Source organism: Lactuca sativa, chromosome 7 (assembly GCF_002870075.4).
Source record: "Lactuca sativa cultivar Salinas chromosome 7, Lsat_Salinas_v11, whole genome shotgun sequence".
In the NCBI taxonomy this organism is placed as follows: domain Eukaryota; kingdom Viridiplantae; phylum Streptophyta; class Magnoliopsida; order Asterales; family Asteraceae; genus Lactuca; species Lactuca sativa.
This window is the reverse complement of record NC_056629.2, coordinates 27,469,630-27,490,734: the sequence shown is the minus strand read 5'-3', so window position 1 is coordinate 27,490,734 and position 21,105 is coordinate 27,469,630. Positions and strand designations below refer to the sequence as shown.

The 21,105-nt window shown below is 35.0% G+C and overlaps 2 protein-coding genes across 3 annotated transcripts in view; both read right to left on the bottom strand.

Moving 5' to 3' along the window:
* Positions 1-530: 530 nt before the first annotated feature.
* On the bottom strand, positions 531-14,228 carry LOC111903975 (protein MOR1). Of its 2 annotated transcripts, none has more exons than XM_023899749.3 (52): positions 13,846-14,228; positions 13,562-13,667; positions 13,278-13,401; positions 13,120-13,199; positions 12,853-13,030; positions 12,697-12,761; positions 12,520-12,602; positions 12,019-12,104; positions 11,826-11,939; positions 11,612-11,731; positions 11,242-11,344; positions 11,001-11,137; positions 10,856-10,921; positions 10,627-10,744; positions 10,505-10,542; positions 10,357-10,428; positions 10,176-10,274; positions 9,954-10,056; positions 9,415-9,527; positions 9,219-9,306; positions 9,028-9,128; positions 8,662-8,955; positions 8,435-8,581; positions 8,112-8,187; positions 7,907-8,031; positions 7,699-7,809; positions 7,035-7,184; positions 6,881-6,955; positions 6,703-6,784; positions 6,226-6,335; positions 6,036-6,137; positions 5,863-5,937; positions 5,684-5,779; positions 5,500-5,601; positions 5,300-5,401; positions 5,015-5,197; positions 4,818-4,929; positions 4,642-4,718; positions 4,484-4,563; positions 4,326-4,388; positions 4,109-4,235; positions 3,896-4,018; positions 3,733-3,810; positions 3,463-3,621; positions 3,229-3,387; positions 3,033-3,130; positions 2,503-2,659; positions 2,295-2,411; positions 1,847-1,942; positions 1,683-1,754; positions 1,334-1,580; positions 531-1,239 (listed from the first exon to the last, which is right to left on the bottom strand). In XM_023899749.3, exons 1-52 carry the CDS (start codon positions 14,003-14,005, stop codon positions 941-943), a joined length of 6,048 nt encoding a protein of 2,015 aa, XP_023755517.1. In that variant the 5' UTR covers positions 14,006-14,228; the 3' UTR covers positions 531-940. The 2 variants fall into 2 exon arrangements, with proteins under 2 accessions (XP_023755517.1, XP_023755516.1); XM_023899748.3 differs by having other exon boundaries at positions 531-1,242; positions 13,846-14,227.
* Positions 14,229-17,292: 3,064 nt separating this feature from the next.
* Positions 17,293-21,105, bottom strand: part of LOC111903995 (uncharacterized) — a 4,635-nt gene continuing 822 nt past the window's right edge. The window contains exons 2-11 of the mRNA XM_052765637.1: positions 20,970-21,105; positions 20,800-20,895; positions 20,529-20,646; positions 20,197-20,438; positions 19,959-20,036; positions 18,681-19,873; positions 18,441-18,606; positions 18,192-18,356; positions 17,960-18,112; positions 17,293-17,721 (exon numbers count right to left, since the gene is read on the bottom strand). The exon at positions 20,970-21,105 is cut by the window's right edge and continues 107 nt beyond it. Of these exons, the coding sequence (XP_052621597.1) occupies positions 17,509-17,721; positions 17,960-18,112; positions 18,192-18,356; positions 18,441-18,606; positions 18,681-19,873; positions 19,959-20,036; positions 20,197-20,438; positions 20,529-20,646; positions 20,800-20,895; positions 20,970-21,105 (2,560 nt within the window). The 3' untranslated portion in view covers positions 17,293-17,508. The remainder of the gene's footprint in view (positions 17,722-17,959; positions 18,113-18,191; positions 18,357-18,440; positions 18,607-18,680; positions 19,874-19,958; positions 20,037-20,196; positions 20,439-20,528; positions 20,647-20,799; positions 20,896-20,969) is intronic.

Genomic DNA, 21,105 nt, shown 5'->3' with positions numbered 1-21,105 from the left:
AAATTGTTGTGGATCATATAAATATAAAGTTCACTTCTGTAAATATGTATTTTGTTGGTATGTAATGGTCACTCAACTTTCAAGGCAGGAATAAAATAGTAATCCACAAGATGGCACATTGAGATCTTAGGCACAAAAACATGAAGAAACGTACTAAACTTGCATATGGAGTGTTGAAATTTGTAGAATAGCCAAAAACATGGTATATAATTAGTGTATATATATACACACAAGTAGCCATAAAATTGATAAGGACGACAAAACAACAGTCACTGATGGTTAAGATAGTTTATTATGAGCTGGTGAATTTAACATATTGAGACAAAAGTTACAAAGTCCATAAGACAAATCAGAAATGAGAAGTTGATAAAGCAGCCCAGAAATATGCATATTTTGGGCAAGTAAAATTCAGGAACTTATATGGAATGTTTAAGATATAGTGAAATAATGAGGCGAAGATTAAAATGAGCACCAATAACTTTTGAAACTCCGAGGATTAAATATTAACATATACTACAAGACAGACAAGATGCTACAGAATCGAATTTCACTTCTCCCATACAAAGTAGAAAGTAGAAACAAGACAAGACAAGAGAAAAGAAGATGTTTTAGACAGCAAATATAATATAATAATGCAAACATACATACTCTCACACTAACCAACCTAAAACAAGTCATTGATTGATGAAGAAACACACAAACAAAAGACAACCTAAATTTTTGGACTTTCAACTTGGGTATCAAGAAAAGAATTTACACAAATATCTTTGGACCTCCACTTGAAAATTTTAATACAACCCCAAAATATGTAGCAGTAGCACCTTTAAAACCCACCCCACCTGACCTGACCTGACCTGACCTGGCCGCAAGTGGTTGCTTTGTATCATTGAATGCATGATACCATAAAAAAAGAAAATAGATTGGATTCGTTTAGTTTTTCTCAAATAGGAGGAGGGTCAATGGATCCGCTTTTGAGCCTTTCCATTCGTGCTTGAAGCCCAGATAATGCCTTTTCATCCATGGGAAGCACTCCACTATGAACCGGGGGAACAGGAGGGGGAGGAGGTGGAGGAGGATTATTGGCTGTGGTGCTACTAATATCTACCTCATCCACTGCTGGATTACTAGACTGATGCTCCGAATTCAAACTCCCGTTTGTTTGTTGTATATGAGCTTCAGTTGTTGTCAACTGCATGTTCTTCATCCTTTCTCTTATTGCGTCTATCCCACTACTCACTCCTACTGCATCAAATCAAGTTAAGTTGTATATATTTAACAAATAAAGAAAATTGAATTGAATGGTATGGCAGAGAGAGAGAAAGGGGGAAGGAACCTCCGGATTGGAATCTGTCAATATTGCGTTGGTCGTCTTCAGCATATGATGTTGGGGGGAGGGTGAAATTTGTATTAACAACAACAGAAGCTCTTCCCTCATTTAAAGTATTATTATGATTTGTATTTACAGGTGAAAGATGTCCTAATTTTGGAGATGAAAGATTTAAGGCAGAAGGTGGTGGTGTTGGCATCATAGGAACACTGGCAGGAGTTCTTCCCCCGGCTGCTGCTGCATTCTTTTCCATCTGTAAAATTTACATACATATTCATTTACATACATACTGCTTTTGGCTTTTCTGTCAAGTTAATAGACCTAAAACAAATTAACTCATGCGATGCGGACCGACCTGGGCTAGACCTTCTCTGATATATGTCCGGAAAGCTTCACTTGCATTTTGAAGTTGAGAAAATATGTCAACCTGTCATGTGTCAACAACCATTATTAAACTAAACCAACAAAACATTTGGATTCGACAAAAACTAAAATGACGAGAGAGAGATCAAACCAAACCTGTGGGTACAATTGCGTTATACGGTATAGTTCGTATAGACCGATACTGCATGTTTGCTTGTCTCCAATTTTCTTGAATATCGCAGAAAGTTCTTGCTGCCAACACAACACACACACACACACACAAAAATACAAATATGAATTTATTTACAAGAAAGAAAAAAAAAATCGTTCATTTTACTTATCCTACACAATTCTACCATCAGTTTTATTCCTAGTTCTACTTTGATAAATCTTCCCAAACATAGTATTGTACTAAAAAATATCTTATTAGGGCATTGTACTTTGAAAAACATTGGTTTGTGTACAGATGAAATTGTGATAATTGAGACTATAGTAGATGTTATAATAAAAAGAAAGGAAAGGAAAGGAAATTATGTTGCTATTTATTTCATTTCATTATAAACAAGGCAAGGCAGAAAGAAGAGGGGATGGAACTGGAACTGACCTTCAATTGGGCATCTGCGGAATGCGTGGCAGGCATTGGATTATTGGCCATGGAATCACCCCAATGAGTTTGACCAACAGGGCCAGCAGGGGTCAACATTCTGGCAGCAGCCAATGTCTAACAACAATTACAATTACAATTACAATTAATACATAATAAATAATACTAAGATGCTGATATTAAATTAAAGAGAGAATAGAATACATACCTGAAGATTAAGATCAATGTAGGCAAGGATTATGGGTTGGGGTTCCATGTCAATTGGGACCATGGAAAGATGACCTTTTATTGCTGTCCCACGAAGCTTTACAAGCTCATGAAGAACCGTTTTCACCATCCGCAAAGGCTTGTCATCCGCTCCCGCTCTATATTATTTATATTAATAAGTAATAACAAACCCCAATTAAATCAATCTACTTTACTAATATATCAACATATGCTCATTTACTATCTCTCTCTTTACCAATAAGGGCAACCTACTTATATCTTTTACACCTGACCATAGTAAAAACATAATTACATTCCTAGGTACATTGCTATTGTTATGGGTTTGGTTACAAGTTGGTTGTGATTATGGATAATAAAATGTAACTGCATCATTAAAGTAGGTAGTCATCGAAGATAAACTACATTATTGTGTAAATTGATACAAGGAAAAAAGTATGTATGCATGTTTGATATTTTCAGGCTCGGCAATTTTGCTTTGAGATAGAGACATAGTAGATATTAAATACAAACCTCCTCCTGATTTCTTCCATCCCAAGGTCTTGGAGATATACATGAATGCTTTGGAGGATGCGATCAAGGTCAACCTCATATATCGTATTTTGAAGAACCTGCATGTGAAGAGTAAGTGAAGATGTTGTGTTGTTTCTTTTGCACTTATGGACTTAATCCGGAAAGCAAACAAGTAAGAAAAAGATGGCCTACGGACCTTTGTCAGTTTGATCAAGCATTTGACAACCAACTCAGAGAACTTTGAATTTCTGGTGGCAAAAGATTCATTTGATGGTGGAGCTGGCCATCTAGAAGGGTCTAATGGTTTTAGGAGACTTATTAGCACCACAAATGACGATGTCCTCTCTGCATTATCCTGCATTTACACATTTTTCAAAACAAATTACTACAAATGAAAATATAACTAGTAATTACAACCCAAATATCTCACCAATATCTTAAGCATTAAAACATTTAAGGCTTTCAGAAGTTGACTCCCATCATCCATCCTTGGAACCCTTTCGTCTAAAAGCCAAAGCAAAAGCTCTGTGATCAGATTGTCCAGTGTTCTCACGTTCACAGCATGAGCAAGTCGTTTGTTTTGAAACGTCTGCAAAAACAAAAAAAACAAAACAAAAAAAAAAAAAAGGACTTAACACACTCTACCTAAGCTGTTATCTATAAAGCCTATTATTGTAAAAGAAAGAATCAGATAAAATACCTGCATGAGTGTGTTGAGAACATATTTACAAGATCTAGAAGATGCACCCATCAAGCTGAAGTCAAAAGTCTTTGCCACCTTTATATATATTCATATGCATACACAAGAAAAGAAGAACATGAGGTTCAAGTCTAGTACAATAAATCCAGTTATGAACATTTACCTTAGCTGCTAAGCAAGAAACAAGTTTGTCAGCATCTTTGACTAAATCATCCATTAAACCGCCCTCAGGGTCATTGCTTGCAGCTGCCAACTCATGGCACACAACTTTCATGCCTTCAACAGACTGCAAATCAACATTTTATAAACTTCAATATATATATCTAATTATCTCAAAAAGAAACTATAAAAATGTAAAGAAAACAGATTTTAAAACCTGCTCAGGGGAGCCGTATGTAATAATATCTAGAGCTTCATTCCAGTCTGTAGGGCCAATTACACCTCCAGATGGACGTGCAAGTGGATGTCTTTCCATTTGAGGTTCTTGAGGAGCATACATTTCCCTAAACCCCACAAATTAAGCACCTCAGGAAAAATATAAAGTAATAACAGAACAGGAAGAAAGTTAAAATAAAACACAAGGACAACACTACCTGCTAAAAACTGGTCCAGACATGGATCGTGTGACTTCACCACTTTGCTCAGCAACATCAGAACTGCACAATAAAATATATATAAAATAAAAGCAATAAAAATGGTTATTTATGTTGGTGTTAAAAAAAAAAAAAAAAAAAAAAAAGTGGATGTTTACCCATTTTCCCTAACAGAACGCCTTAAAGCAGCTCTTGTTTCACCTGGCTTCCCCTCCTTTCTTTTCTCCATTTCTCGAAACTATAAAAAAATACGGAATTAACAACGTAATTATATAAATAAATTACTCCTATTCCACAAATAGTCTTTTTTTTGTACCTTCCACTTAAACTTTTCATCTAGCATGCTCCTTTGGGCTTCATTCACCTTCCCAACGTATTTCCAGATATCATCACCTTAAATTAAAATTCCAATAAGATTCGACATTTCCAACAAAAAAAAAAACTATTATTCATTTCTACATGTTTCTGTTCCTTAAGGAAGCTTAAACATACCGAGAATCTTATAACCAGAAGCAAAACAATTTAATGCAGCCTTTCTAAGTTCACCATCTCGTTCTGCCGTTAAACTTGCAACAATTTGCAGGTTTTTCAGCTGTCCGCTTATCTGCACCATAATCATGGAAAGCATGAGTAACCTTCAGCTATAAGCCTATAAGGTGTGAGTGTGACACATTAACTGAAGGGACTACCTCGGTGTAATGATTATCAAGCAAAAAACCAACAAGATCAGTACACTCGATTTTTGTCCTGTTGTTTCTAGAGCGCAGACCTTCCAAAATATATGGGAAAGTTTTAGCAGCCGAATAACTTTGTATGATCTGCTTCATTAGTTCCCGCAATTTTTCTCTTAGTTTCTCAATATTATGACCAGTCTGCATGCACCAAAGTATAGTTATTAGTACATAAGTTTTCTATGTAAAACACAATACATGATACATCCGTATAGTTTAAGCACATCTAGGCTCAGTATTAACCTTCTCAACCAAGCAAGGAAGAAAGATGGAAGCTTCAGCTTCATTCATGCTGTAGTTTTCATTTTTCAATGTCTCAAATAGCTCCGGGAGGAATTCCAAAACCTATAACCATATTTCAAAAAATATATATATACACGTAAGTTTACTACATAAGAAAACCAACCAAACTTTAATAAATAAATAAATAAAAAAAGGTTCACCTTGAGTAGGCAAGATGTGTTGGATTCGCAGAACCGCAAAACAAACCACTTCAACAATATATCTAGGACTTCAATAATTTCCTTGGCAATCGATGGAAGTGCCTGAATAATTCAGTTAGATGAGTGGGCCCACATAGTCAGTTTTAACTTAGAAAATATAATAAAAAAGGAATGGAAAACATACCTTCTGAAGCATCTCGATTCCATCAACTTGTTTTTTGAAGTCTGTGCTCAAAAGCCGCCTGTGCAAATCCTCCCTGAAGTACTTCATCAGATCATTCTGTTTCAAGAAATGTAATTACTTTTTTGAGAATCTCAACCACCACCAAAACAATGTCATTATATAGATATCAAATTAGCAACCTCAAGATCCTGAATCTGCTCCAATCGCAACTCTTCAAATTTAAACCTACGAACCACAATTCTCTCTCTTTCATCCTGCACGTAGATTATATATTATTATTATTATTATTATAACTAGGGTATGTTTGATCCTTCTTAAACTGCCAAATGGCATAAAATCTGTATGCAAATACCTTATTAGAGTCTTTGACATTTAGCAATGCTTGTGATTGTATGTTAATATCTTGAACAGACATTATAGGCTCTGGTTTTGAGCCCTTTGCTGGTACTCCTCTCTTAAACACAGAAATAAAACAATAAATATGATTAACTATTTTTATAAATCAGAATGAATAAAGTATAAAAGCTATATGTATATTATACCGAAGATACAGCTCTGCCTCCTTGTTTTGATCCATAACCATTAGACTTTCCAACCTTTGTTTTTGCTGCTTGCCAAGATGGGGCTGTTGTTTTTACACTTTCATGTACATCTGAATGTGGATGATATACATAAGTTCATGTTCATCAACCTCAAGAAGAATGAAATCATACAGTCATACCCAAGACAGACAAGATCCAAAAACACACTAAATGTGCAATATGCTTTTATTCATTTGTGTAGTAACTAGTATAGCATCCTACTTTCATTTTCTTTATTAAAGTATTATACTTTTACATTTTCCGTTTTTGTACTTTGAAAAATCTACCCAATTATAGCATTGTACTTTCAGTCTCTTTTCTTATGAAAAATCTACCGAAATAACTGTTTTGTATTTGGATGACATTGCCATGACAAAAGTAGGTTGCTATTTTTTGCATTTAACCCATCCAATCCAAAAACTATCTATAAAGTCAGACCTGCAACTGCACCATGTGACTTCATTCGTTCAAGAACAATTGCCAAAGCAGGTCCTTGGATATCTCTTACATTCTTCATGACCTAAATAAAGCGAATGAAAACAAAACATCATCAGTTCAGATTTCAGAAATGGTAAAAGGAAAACAAAAGAGATGAAAACATAAAAAGTTTACACACCATTTCTGGTCCACAGACTCTCACGATTTCTCCAAAGAATGTTTCTGCTGCTTTTCGAACATCTACCGACTTATCCTGATAACAAACATAAAATACATAATCAGGTTTAAATATATCAATAATTGAATATTTTTATCTGTAAATAATTAAATACCGTCATAGCAGCAGCAACCGGTCTAAGCAACTGAATGGCATCAGGGAACTCTGCTACTCCAGTAAGTTGTCTAGACAACCAATCAAAAAGGTCCTTGCGTCCTTCCGCACCAAGTTTAGCATCAGTCAAAGATGTAGTAATATATGGTACCTAAAAGACCCAACCAAAAGCCAAGATAATAACATAGATGTCAGGTAACGAGGAATACCAACATACTATACCTCATTAACAATAACAACATACTTATGTCTACCAAAAATAGCAATATATTCTTAAATTATTAAAATACATAACAAGGGTGTTGCTATCGCGTGTAGAGAAGTTTAATTATCTTGCTATTATGTGCAAGGAAATGCAGGCATATTTCTTTTGAGTTTACAGTTTGTTAAAAAATACGGAAGTACATTGCTATCATGGTAAAAATTAAAAAAACTTAAGCGCGTTGCTATTTGCTATTAGGGGTAGAAAATTTTGTACTTTGTTACATATTGCTATTATTGGTGAAAAAACATCAGTACATTGCCATTATAGGCAAAGAAATGTAAGTGCATTGCTATTATGGTATAATACATTGCCTATATTCGCAGGAAAGAGCAAAGTGCATTGCTGTTTTCGGAAATTTTACCTAATATAAAATAGAGAAGAAAAAAACAAAGAGACTGACCATCTTATCAAGGTGAGTAGCAGCAACCCAAGAATCCAAAGCTGCCAAGGCAGATTCTCTCATGTGCTTCTTGTTGTCACCAAGGCATTTCAAAACATCTGACAAAATTCCCTGCAAGAAATATCAAGGCATATTAAGATCACTTGCTTTTAAAGAGACCAGGCATACTTATAAACTTAAGCGTGGATGGAAGGCATATTAAATGGACCTTGCTTGACTTCTCAACTGCAGCTCCCATAGCAGATGCAAGACCACTTATACAGGTCAAAGTGGTAATGATTAAATTCTTGTTGCTGTCATATAACCGAGCTCTAAGAGCCCCAAACAATTCCACTGAAAAAAAAAAAACACAGCACAGTGAAAAACATGAAACAATTTGCATCTTGTTTCAACTCATCAATGCAAATTATTACCGGTTCCAGTAGGCTGGATACGCTTGTTAGCTTCCTCCACAATTTTATTTACAGCTTCAATAGATTCCAAACGCATCTGGACAAAATCAACAGCAGTGTTAACTTGATTCAAGTCAAGTGGATTTTTCATTCTTCATTATTTAATAAGGAAATATCAACATACTTCAATTGATTTGTTTACTAAAAATTAAAGCATCCTACTTTCGCTTCTTCCTATTACAGCAGTGTAGTTTGAAAAATCTGTCCAGCTAGATTTTTTTCAAAGTATGTTGTTATTTCTTGTATTTAGTCCTTAAATAAATTAATAAATAAAGACGTCACACCTTCCAATCAGAACTCTCCAATCCTTTCAAAAGAGCTGGTGTTATCTTTGCACTAATGTCCTCACGTGGCAAGCCATCCAACCCACCACCAGACCCAGATGGTGCACAATCTGATGCCTTGACAGTCTTCTTTGCTGCAGCCGCCCCCTGAAAGAAATAATAACATTTTATTTTATAAATAAATAAATAAAGAGCAGAAACAGAAAACATTGTCAAAACGGTCAAACCTCAAATGGATTTTTTTCGCACTCTGCCTCTACTGCACTAAGAAGGGCAGGCTTGACATCTGACAAGAATGCTTTGATATCAGGGCCAACAAACTTGTGTAATGCACCAATAAGTTTAATGGTGGCATTTCTAGTAGCAGCTGCACTTGATTGTAAACCCGTATCTTTGCAAAAATCAATTAAATCTTTTAATTTAAGATGTGTAACACCAAAGTCTTCAACTGCAGACACCATCCACAGCAGACCCTCACTAAGAACCTTAGGGTTCTTGTGCTCTTTCATTATCTTGAACATCTAAATAAATTAAACAGATTTTATGTCAGACTATTGAACTGGGAGAACATACAATTTGATACACTTACTTACCCTTTCAAAGATAAAACCTGGGCCCACGGCCTCAGAGAAAGTGGTTAGGCATTTCATGGCTTGAACTCGAGTCTTAATATCAGCCACTCTTTCACAAATTCCTGAGACCATGCAAAGGTAAAGTTCAGATGTGAAACAAATTCATAAAGCCATCATTTTTTTTTATAAAATCTGTCATCTTTTTACTTTACCTGATATGCAAAGTACAACACATTTTTTTGGGAACTTTGATGCTGTAGAAGCTATATGGGTGACAATTTCAATGACCTGTTGCTGGACCTGCAATTTACAATAGAAAAACAACATTTGATAAATTTGGTCAGATCAGAAGAAGCAACAAGGTGTGTCATTTCATGTTCTTAAATCTTATGAAGGTACAAGTAGTACCTGCACGTTTTTCTCATTCCAACCAGGAACAGTGCAGACTAGCCGGGTTAAAATCTCAACTGACTGGTCAAGTTCCTGGAGTGCTTGAATGTCTTCTTTTAATTTTGTAATTTCTGCAGGGAAAAAAAAAACAGTGTAAATATTGCTACTTGTGAAGTGCACAGAAAAAATGGTAAACATGAAATACATCCAAATCCGCTTTACCATATTCAGTATTAAGAGAAAGGGCTGGGTGCAAGAAATAGCAATGTACTTTCATATATCTGTATATTATAGAATCCCATTTTCTTTCCTTACAATAACAACATTGTACTTCCAATCTTTTCTTATTAAAGAATCGTACATTGGAAAATATACCCAATTATAGCATATTACTTTCATTATTTGGATGACATTGCTATAATTGGGCAGATTTTTTAAGTACAACCTGTAATAGGAAGCAATGAAAGTAGGAACTTGACGATAAACAAATCAATGAAAGTGCATGACATTTATCACATCCTTGTTTCTTATTTATCACAATTACACAAACATGATACCTTCAAGTCGCTCTTTCCATGCAGTACTCTTCAACTTAGCAGTGTCTACTTGAATGAGAGATCCTATTCTGCTTTCTATCTCTTCAAGGGTCATCTCAGATGGCTGCAGCAAGCAACAAGCAAGCCGTGGTATTTAATTAAGACAAAGACATGATGTATACAACTATACATATACATGTACATGTGTGTTGTACTTGTGCAAGTAAGAAGTAAATAACTCACCTCAACATCTTCAGGTTCAGCAGCTTTTTTGGTCTGAGCTGGACCATCAGCTTTCTTTCCACCACCCGTCTTTGCAGAAGCCACCTTTTTAGCAGCAGGCTTAAAAGCAAAAGAAAAAAATATATCAAAACCAAGAAAGCAAATAAAATGCTTCAAGTGACGGAAAATTGATGAAACTCACAGCAGCTGCAACGGGTTTCTTCCCACTAAGCATACTTGCTGCTGACCTTCTAACAAAGCCTCCATCAGAAGCCTGCACGTACAAAAGTAAATAGCATGTTACTAATATATTGCACATAAAGATTAAAGAAATGACATAATATACACACCTCCACAGATGATGCAGTTCCACCTGATGATGGGATAGCTGCAAAAAAGGAAGGGCGACTCTTAAAAGGAACATAAAAGAATCTAGTTATAAATAAAATTCAAAATTAAGCAATTTAAAAACCTGAGCCTCCTGTGGTTGAAGCACCACCTCCAGAAATACCAATCATTTCTGAGAGCTTCTTTCGCCTGACATCATCAAGTTTCTCCAATGACTTCTCCAAAGGCCGCATGCCAACCATCTAAAAAGAGGAAACAGATAAGTTTATTATTATTTGCACCAACAGTAAAAAGAAGTATTGTCATTTGTCAGTAGTAAAAAAAAAAGAATGGATGGTATTAATATATTATACCTTTGCTATTGCTGCCAAAACTGAAAATGCAGCATCCCTCACATCAGGTGTCCCGTCATTCAGACACTACAAACACAAACAAGTTTCAGTAAAGAACCTTTTCTAAGAAATAAAACGTAAATAAAGTTGTCAAAAAACTACTAACCTCCATACAAATGGGAACATAATCCTTGTGCACTTTAAGAATGATAGCCTTGTTGCTAGTCTCAACACAATGTGTTACCCAATTCAATGTCAGTGAACGCACAAGTGGAACTTTATTTTTAACAGCTGCTTTAACATCTGTTGTAGAAACATAGACATAAAACGATGAGAAATGAAAACGTATGATGAATAAAGCATATTCTCCATAAAAGGTTTCAACTTTGATGAAGTATAATGCCTACCTTCAACAATATCAGCAAGAGTCAGACACCCTGCCTTGTGCATAGCTTGGAGAGTATTAGAAAGCGCCTCAGTCATAGTAGGCTTTTTCTCTTTCAATTTTTCCTATAAAAGACAACTTGTTAACTAAAATTAAAATCAAAGTTAATGATAGCAAAAGGCAACAGATTCAAATGTAACAAAACATATTCCTTTTTTTCGGTAGAAAAATAATAAACATGTAGCTGTCATGGGTAAATAAATGCAAGTATATTGCTATTGTAGATATTTTAAAAAAAATGCGCATTGCCTATACTGGTAAAAAAAAAGTATACTATGTTGCTATTTCCTGCAATTTATCCAATTTAAAAACATGATAGAATGTACACTTACAAGTAAAACAGGCAACACAAAGCGTGAACTTGCAGAAAAATTTGTTCTTAATCCCGATGCAAGATTCCCAAGGGCCTGGACTGCTTCTACTGCTACAGCAATATTTACATCCGTAATAAGCTGCAAAAAGAAGAGGAATTAAACCATGCAAATAATTAAAACCATTTTTCATAAATACTTTATTCCATTATGGTTATTTTGACTTTTAAATTACCTTCTTAAGTGTACGGCATATTTCTGAAAAATCTCCAGGAGCAATCCTCCTTGTTGAAGCAAGCTTGGTCAATTCAGCAACAGCATCTTTTCGCTCAGACCACTTAGTAGCTTTCTAGAAATAATATAAAAATAATAAATGAATATATATAAATCAAGTAATTTTTTATAAAACATAGAGAAGGAACACTGACCACTCCATTCCAAAACCCTGACTTCTCCAAAGGTGTTAAGATATCAACAGGGTCAACAAGTTCATACTCATCTATTTCCTGAGGAACTGGCACACAATTTCACATCAGCAAAAAAAATTAAATGAAATTATAAACCAACCATGACTACAAATTCATTACACATAATAGCAACATGCTTCAATTTTTTAACCAAAATGACCAGTGAACTTTATATTTTACAAATTACTACTATAAGTAATGAAACGTAAGTATGTTGCTATTATGAGTAAAGAGTACATTGTTGTTATGTGTCAAAAATGTAAGTGCATTGCTAATATAGGTTGCATAATGCTGTTATCATTAACAAAATGTAATTGTGTTGCTATTATTGGTAAAAAAATAGAACATGTAGTCTATATTGGTAAAATGAGCAAAATGTTTTGCTATTTCATTCAATTTGCTTAAAAAAGAATAACCAGGAAAATGTACAAATATCACAAATAGTTTATTTTGATCACATACTCTCAGCAGCAGATTCTTCAGAAGGGCCAGAGCCTGCAGCCTCAGCTGCAACTTCCTGTTCTGGTTCCTTGTCTTGCTCAGATCTTACAAGAAGTTAAAAATATATATTTGTAACTATTGTTGTCATATTAAAAGTAAATTAATTATTAAATTCATATTTGTATAGGGATAACAAACCTTATTTTACGAGTAGGCCTTGCAGTGCCAGTGACATTGGCAAGTTCAGCCTCCAACTCTTTTTTCTAAGAAAAAAGAAAAAGAAAATTGAGTTTTTTAAAAATTTGAACATTAAGTGGAAGCAATTATAATAATAATAATAATTTATCATCATACCATTGTATCTCGCATTTTCTCAAACAATATGGATTTAACAGGGTCTCTACCAATCCAACGACAAAGTTCAAGTGTTAACCCTTTAGATGAAGCACGAACATTTTGATCTTGATGGTCGAAAAGTTCCGGAAGCATCTTCAATATTCTCTTTGGTGGCACAACCTTTGAACCAAATTCACTGGTATTGGGAAACAAGATTTTCAGTATAGTGAAACAGTGAATCACAAGAGAACCTAAACAGAAATTATATGTAACTCAATTGCAAACCTCAAGGCTTGAAACATGACATCTATGGCAGGAACAACAGCTTTAGCAACTTTGTTTTTTATTGCTTTCTCCATTGCATCCTATCAACAAACTTTTCAATAAGGAAAATAACAACATTTACAAATTAAAAACATGCAATGCTTTTACATTAAACATACCAAGAATGCATCCATAGCCTCCAACTCCACCCAAAGCATAAACACCATCTGTGCCTTCTCCACTGTCTTTGGCCGCCCAGTAAGGCATTTTGCCACAATTGCATCACAAACTTCCTTGGCAAACCTACACAACAGTAGGAAATACTTCAGACAAACTAACAAAATGAGCCCTTATAGAAGTGTCGTTAATATAGGAGCATCATATTCATTGCGCATGAACTGTTGTTGATGTAGGAATACAACTTATAATAATAGAAAAAAGTATAGACGAAATGGGTAAAAACCTTCCAGCATCAGCATCTGCTGCTTTTAAGTAAGCAATTAGGGCATCAAGCGCCTTATCTTGTACAGGCGCATTCGAATCAGCAACCGTCTTCTTAAAAAAATGCCCTGATCAAACCCCCACCAAAAAATCAACAAAAAAAGCAATATTCGACACACATTACACGGATCGAGGTTAAAAGCGTGAGAACTTAGATCTACCATAACCAAAAAGTGAAGAAACAAAAACAATTTACGAAAATAATTTGAAAATTAAAAACCCTAATAAGAAATGAAACTGACTAACCCAATTCACGGATGCGAGGATCTTTAGGATCGGTGATAGAGTCGCAGAGGGCGGCAAGGTCAATGTTGGCATCGTTACGAACCTTCCAGTTCTTGTGTACCAATCGATCCTCCCATGGCAACTTCTTGGCATCCTTCAACAACTTCTCTTCTTCGGACATTATTACAGATTAATATAGATGTATAAATATGTGTGTATGTGTGTGGGTGTTGGTGTTGGTGTGGGTGTGTATCTGGATACAAAAGACGATCAAATCGAAGTCTGTAACTGATAGTGTGTGGGGAGAAGAACAGGAACGTTTTCGGGATTGTTTTTCTCCCCAATTTGAAAAGGAAGAAAGAGAGAAAGAGGGAGATTTGGTGGAATGTTGGGGAAGGGATGAAATTTGAGTTTTAACTTTTACGAATTGGTGTGGGTAGGGCCACCACTCACCACTCACCATTCACCGGTCACGTAAGCCGTATGTGCACTGCCGGCCCGGGCTCTAGATACAATGTCTTTCACAACTTCCCAATCGGACTAGACTCATATACCAAATTCAAAAGGAATTTGTAAATCAACTATAAATTTACTATCTTTTATTTTAAATACTATATACCAATGTCTTTTTACACATAATAAACAATTGTTTAAAAAAAAACAGAAATTTCCGTGCATTTTGATATATCATGACACCTCTTATTTTTCTAGTTTATCTTTACACGTGCCACCAGTCGTTATCATAAAAATTCAGTTACGTGTTAAGATATATACTAAAAGTTCAATATACAAATCTACAATTATTATCTCACAAACAACTTACGATTATTTGATAGTTGTTGATTGAATCAAAACATAAATAAAGCAAACCCAACTTCTTACCAACCAGTAAAAAGCACATCATATGTTATAGAATCGAATAAGTCATCTAATTGTGGTATCAAACGGTGGTAAGAGTCACATTAATGTTATAGAATCAAATCAGTCTTCTAATTGTGGTATCAAACGACTCAACCAAATCTTGTTCAACCGCTTACCAGACTCAATAAGAGGCATATCAAACAACCCTTAATAGCATATTAGTTATATCTACTAAATAAATATCATTATATTTTATTGGGGATTACTAGACCTTGAATTTGAACCACCTTATATGTATTTGTTTTTTCTTACAAGGAATCAATATATTTATTTGAGGATATGGGTAAGAAACTAATCAAAAGAATACAACATCAAGACTTGGTAAAGGCCAAAATCAGGTTTGTAACCGAAACTACTATAAACCCATGAAAAGGAATACATATTATATGTGAGGCAATAAAAAGCGAAAGAACCATTGAGATGTAACTCCATTTAGTATCCTTAATTGTTTCATCTGAATAATTATAAAATAAAATTAAAACTATATATATATATATATATATATATATATATATATATATATATATATATATATATATATATATATATATATATATATATATACTATATTATAAAGCATATTGGTTATATCTTGAATTTTAAGAGGTATAAGTTACAAAACTTTTTGTACAAATCAATTATGCATAAATAATTCATTAATATTTGCCAAAAGTTTGAAGACTTGAATTAAGGAAAGTAATTAAGAAATTCATTTTGAAGAAAAATGAAAAATTTAAAGTATTAAATTCATATGTATAAATTAATTTACATTTCTTAAACCAAACATCAATATTAATTAATTTACATCAATAGTATAAACATGTAAAAACATAAGGTATAAACACAAATATTTTATTTAAAACTGGTAACTTTTTATTACATAATAACCAACAATAAAATCTAATGATATTTCCCCTAAGAAATTATTCGAAAACAAAAACGATTGATCCGCCGCTTTGCGTGGGCGCATATCTAATATATATATATATATATATATATATATATATATATATATATATATATATATATATATATATATATATATATATATAGTTAGAGAATGTGTGGTTGTTATGTACCTAAACTGATATATAGAACCCTCCAAACTATGTATTTTTGATCAATTATGTCTAAACTAATTATGATATCTCGCTTACTATTCTTCTTTAATCATGTGACTTTCTAAACCGTTCGATTTTATGTACTTTATCTTCATTGTGTCTAAGAACTTAAAACATTAAAAGTCAACACCATTTATTCAACCTTACTAAATTTAAATAAAAACAAATACAATAGAAGATTAAAAAAAAAAAAAGAACATTCAATAACTAGTCAAGGTTTTCACAACTCATTATATATCGTTTTTCAATTAAAGGAAAAAAAAACGTTTGAGTTATATTCATTAAAATATATTTTTTTTACTTTCCCTATAAACCTCAATTATTTTTTTTTTTTTTGCAATAAAAAGATATATAATTGATTTTTTTCATTCCATAGTTTAACTCAATACAATGGTAATATATTAAAGCAAAATTAAGAGAAAAATGAAATTGAACTTGTTTTGTTTAAAACTATGTCGTTTAAGAGGTTCTATACCTAAGCTTAGGTACATAAATGATATATATAGTTTGGAGTGTGTGTGTAACACCCGATTTTAAAAGTATTCGGTTGTGGTCTCGGAGGCCAAAGGGTAGGGGCGAGTCGGTCTTTTATGAGTCTTGGGTTTATTCGGAAATTTTTAGACTTGGAGGTGTGGCTAGGAGTATAGGGTTTCCCGCCACCTTTTTGTGGATATAAAGTTCGTCGAAAGCGGACTTAGAATGAGGAAGTTATAGTACTTTGAAGTTGTTGGCAGAATTCGTCCTTGAATGGACGCGGGTGCAAAGAGGCATGCGCCCAACGTACGCTCAGAGTCCCTAAACCCTACTTTTTAGGGTATGTCATTATATAAAGAACATAACACCCTAGATATCAGCCTCCCTTTCATCTTTAGACAGCCACCACAAAGCCCTAATCCTCCCTTGAGTGTTCTTAGAGCTTTGGAGGCCATTGGAGAGCATTTTGGTGTTGTGAAGCCATTTTTCAAGCAAGTGAAGAGTATAGCAAGATGGTGGATCAAAGGGGAAGCAGTAGATCCAAGATTGTGGTTCCATTTCAGATCATTTTGAGCTTGGGGAGTCGAGAGACCATGGGGATATCAACATATGGCACTTTGAAAATCCATGTAATTATAACTTTCTACTTTAATCTTTTTAAATACCAAAATCGCCCTTCTCGGCTCGTGCTGAGCACGGACCTCGTGACTTACCTAGTATATATATATATATATATATATATATATATATATATATATATATATATATATATATATATTAGTTTCAGATATTCTTGGACACCACTAGTGAAAACTGAGATGCACATCCAAACACCCCCTAATTGTTATTGATAGGTTAGAAACCACCAAAAATGGGAAATAGACGCAACCAAATGCATCAAGTGTAGATTATGATGATGAAAGTTAATTTTATACATAAGAGTGTCCAAAATTTTGTTTACATATAGGACACAATGCACATAAACCTAGCATAACACATTGCTCAACCCCAAAGCTCTTATGTGAGTGTTATCAAGCACCTCAAATGGCTCAATATTGTGCTACAAGGTATATATATATATATATATATATATATATATATATATATATATATATATATATATATACATTTCAACTAAAGCTTGTTTCCCATAGAGTAATAATAAATACTAGTGCAAAGTCTCGGCTTGTATTTGTTGTGCGATCTCTTTTGTTAAGTTTTCAGCACGCTCGTCTTGTCCGCCTGCAAACGAGTAGACCCTAAACGCAAGCTGAAATGCCTTCCAAAGGATTTTCCCCGAATCCGTTTTTTTGCTATTCTTTTTTGATGAACTTGTCTCTTTTTTTTCATTCTTTTTTGATGAACTTGTCTCTCTTTTTTCCTATTCCAATACCAAATGACATCATTGGTTTGAGTATGATCAAACACAAAATTTTGATGTTGTTTCTTTGTGACTAATGTGTGTTATACATTAAACCAACTTTTTTTCACTTAACTCTTTAAATCATTCCATCCGGATTAAGTCAAAAAGAAACAACCCTTAATAGGAAAAAAGAAACAGGCCTCATTCTCTTTCTTTTGTTTTCTTTTTCTCAACAATATGTAAAAGAGAGAAATACCTTTAGTGCCAATTCCATGCAGCCTGAGGAAACATCCACCATCGATTCTTTGATCCTAATAAGTATACCAAAATCAAAATGGATCTTTTGACTTTTAAATTTCTTGAGTTCATCGTCCTTTGTTCTGTCTAGTGCATCAATTTCTTCTTTGATCTTCACGCAAAACTCTCAACATGTTAGCAATATAAACCAAAATTAGTTTCTTCAAGAATATGAGATTATTAGACGTTACCTTATTGAAGTAATTCTCAACTCTATCAAGAAGGTCATTCACAGGAGGCTCTATCTTCCAATTTTGTAAATCTGTATAAATCGTATCTAGCTTTGAGTATAGAGCTCCCGCCATTCTCAATCCTTCCAATTTTTTACTAGGAAAATCTTCAAACCTTGCCAAAACCTTGTAATTTTAAAGCAATATGAAACCTGAAACTTATACGCAATTATGGGTAACGGGACCTAAATTAATTGTAAGAGTCTAGACCTGTGTTTCATCAGTTAGTTTCTCAAGATGGGATTCCACGTATTTGTGGAACTTTATGAGCTCGTTCATGTCTGATGTTTGGAAAGATGCGAGGGCAACTTTCACTTCTTTAATGGCGTCTGAATATTTTGTTACATCCTCTTCGATTTGCTGAAAGTAAGATGATCTGAAAACAACAAAAGTTAAAGAACATAAGTTTATAAATTAAATTATAAATGTTTTTTTTAAGGTTTGGTTCACCTTTTTGTCATTTCTGCTAGTGCATCAGCCATTCCCAATCCCTGTTTTCCATTTCCACCAGAAGCACCGACTTTACTGCCTTTCTTTTGTGGTGATTTACCTGTAGCCTTTGAATTTGATCCTTCAACCTTTGCTTTTAGTTGACGATACAGGCATCCCATCTGAGATGATCTCTTCAGTTTACTAACTGATTTACGTAGCAATTTTCCACTACCACCAACCGCAGGTGGTGGTGGTGGAGCACCCCCACCACCACCCCCTTTGCCTTGTCGTCCTGGTGGTAGTGGTGCTGGCACTGAACCTCCAGACGATGGCGGTGGTGGTGGTGGAAGGCTTCTAGATGCTGCTGGTGGTGGTGCTGGCACTGATCCTTTAGACGATGATGGTGGTGGTGGTGGAATGTTTCCGGATGCTGTGGGAGGTGGTAGAGGAGGATGTGATCCTAGGGATGCAGGCATGGCATTGCCTGGTGCCGATGGTGGTAGTGGTGGGAGTGCTGATGTAGCTGGTGGTGGATTGCTTCCAGATGCCACGGGAGCTGGTGGAGGAGGTGGTGGTCCTGGAGTCATATGTGGCGGTGATGAAAGTGCAGGTGAACGTGGTGATGGTGTTGTCAATGGAGCTTGTTGAGGTGGGGTTGAATCATCAGAAGAAGCCATATATGGTTTCTCTAGTGGTGGCGGTGGTGGTGGTGGAGGTGCTGGTGAATGTGGCGGAGGTGGTGGATCTGACTGTGATGTTGTATTACTTGTAGCCATTGATGGTGGCGGCGGAGGCAGCTTTGGTGTTGTTGTATCATTTTCTCCCACCGAGAGATCTAGTGGTGGTGGTGGTGGTGGAGGCGGTGGCGGTGGCGGTGGTGGTGAAATCTCCAACTTGCCACTTGGCTGTGGTGGTGGCTGACTTTCTTCTGAAACCAACAGCTGTTGTGGTGGCGATATGATTGCTGCTGAAATTGATGGTCTTTCAGAAGGTGATGATGGTGAAGTTGCTGCAGGAATCAATATATTCTCAGCATCCACAATTGATTTTAACACAGATGGTGGTACAGAAATCTCCATATGTGCTCTTACAAGCCCATCAGAATTTCCATTTCCATTTCCATCTTTATTCTTCCCTTCATCTTTATCACAATCTCCATCATCTTCATCTACTTCAGACACCATGTTTACGTGTACCACATGAGGATCCATCTGCAATCACAAACACTTAAATATATCAATAGCCTTTCCTTTCACAACACCTTCAACTTAAGCTATAAGGCTGCATTTGTTACACCTGGACAATGACCGGGATAAGAAGGGCATTCTCGTCTTTTTCCATAAACAACAAATCGAGAGCAAGTCTCTGTCCGACCTTTATGGGTAGGACAAAGAATTTATCTTCGATATGTTATCTGCGTAAAAGGCGTGAATGCCCTCCTCATACTCATCATCGAAAATAGCCCTATAATGTTTGTCTAGACATGTCATGTGTAACAAATGTAGCCTAAGAGAACAGGTGGAGAATATGTAACTTTTGAGCATGCCTTTGCAGATTTGTTATTTGGAAACTCAAGAAGAACTGAAGTTGGGGTTGTTGGTGAAGATGAACATCTTTCTTTGTCAACATTCGACCTTCTGAAAGACTTTCCATATGAACTAGAAGGTGAGTCAACATCTTCTTTTATTTCTTTATCATCATCATCATCATCCGTATCCTTTTTATTAAATCTTCTCACTCGTGCCACATTAATTATGTCATCAAGCAAATCCAGTGCTACAGAAATTCCCATTGCCACAAAAACCATATCACAGGAGGAGAATCTATAAGGCTGCATTTATTTCAATACAAAAAAAATTAACTTACCATGTCTTTCCAAATCGCCATTAGCTTCATCATCATTCTTGGATCTAATCATCCATTCATCACTTTGCATCCAATGCTTCCCAAGAGACTTGATAGATTCACAAAGCTCATTGATTGCCTACTCAAAGAACCGGTTGATTACTATGCATCAAACATGGCACGAAATGCTAGCAAAGAGTTTTGTGTGTGTTTACCTACAAGGTCAATTAATTATAAACCAAAACTTTCAACTCTATACAAATTCACAATTCTATTTTAACAATTAACAAACCTTAGGCATAGCTCCTGAATCTAACATTGACACTGAACCACATTGCACAACATCAGGATGTAAATTATGAAGTTCTTTCACCGTGTCTTTCACCAACTGCAGATAAGAGATAGAAATAGGTTGCATTTTCATTTTCATTTTTAGCTATGTAATCATAGAAATGATTATACCTCTGTAATGGTTAAAGAACTGATACAAGGAGGCAAATTGAGCAACTCTCTAAAGCTTATGATCTTATTTTGAAGCTCAGATGTTGTGATCAATTTGTCAGCTACACCATCCGACTTCTGCACCACCTCATTTGTG

Bases quoted from the DNA above. Each gene is read 5' to 3' on its own strand.
- LOC111903975 (XM_023899748.3), bottom strand. From the start codon at position 14,005: ATGTCCGAAGAAGAGAAGTTGTTGAAGGATGCCAAGAAGTTGCCATGG. The intron at 12,105-12,519 runs GTATGTGATCAA...ATTGTGTGCCAG, and splicing joins TGAAGAATCTGCTGCTGAGA to TTCCTCAGGAAATAGATGAG. The intron at 3,131-3,228 runs GTCCGTAGGCCA...CTTCACATGCAG, and splicing joins GCTTGATCAAACTGACAAAG to GTTCTTCAAAATACGATATA.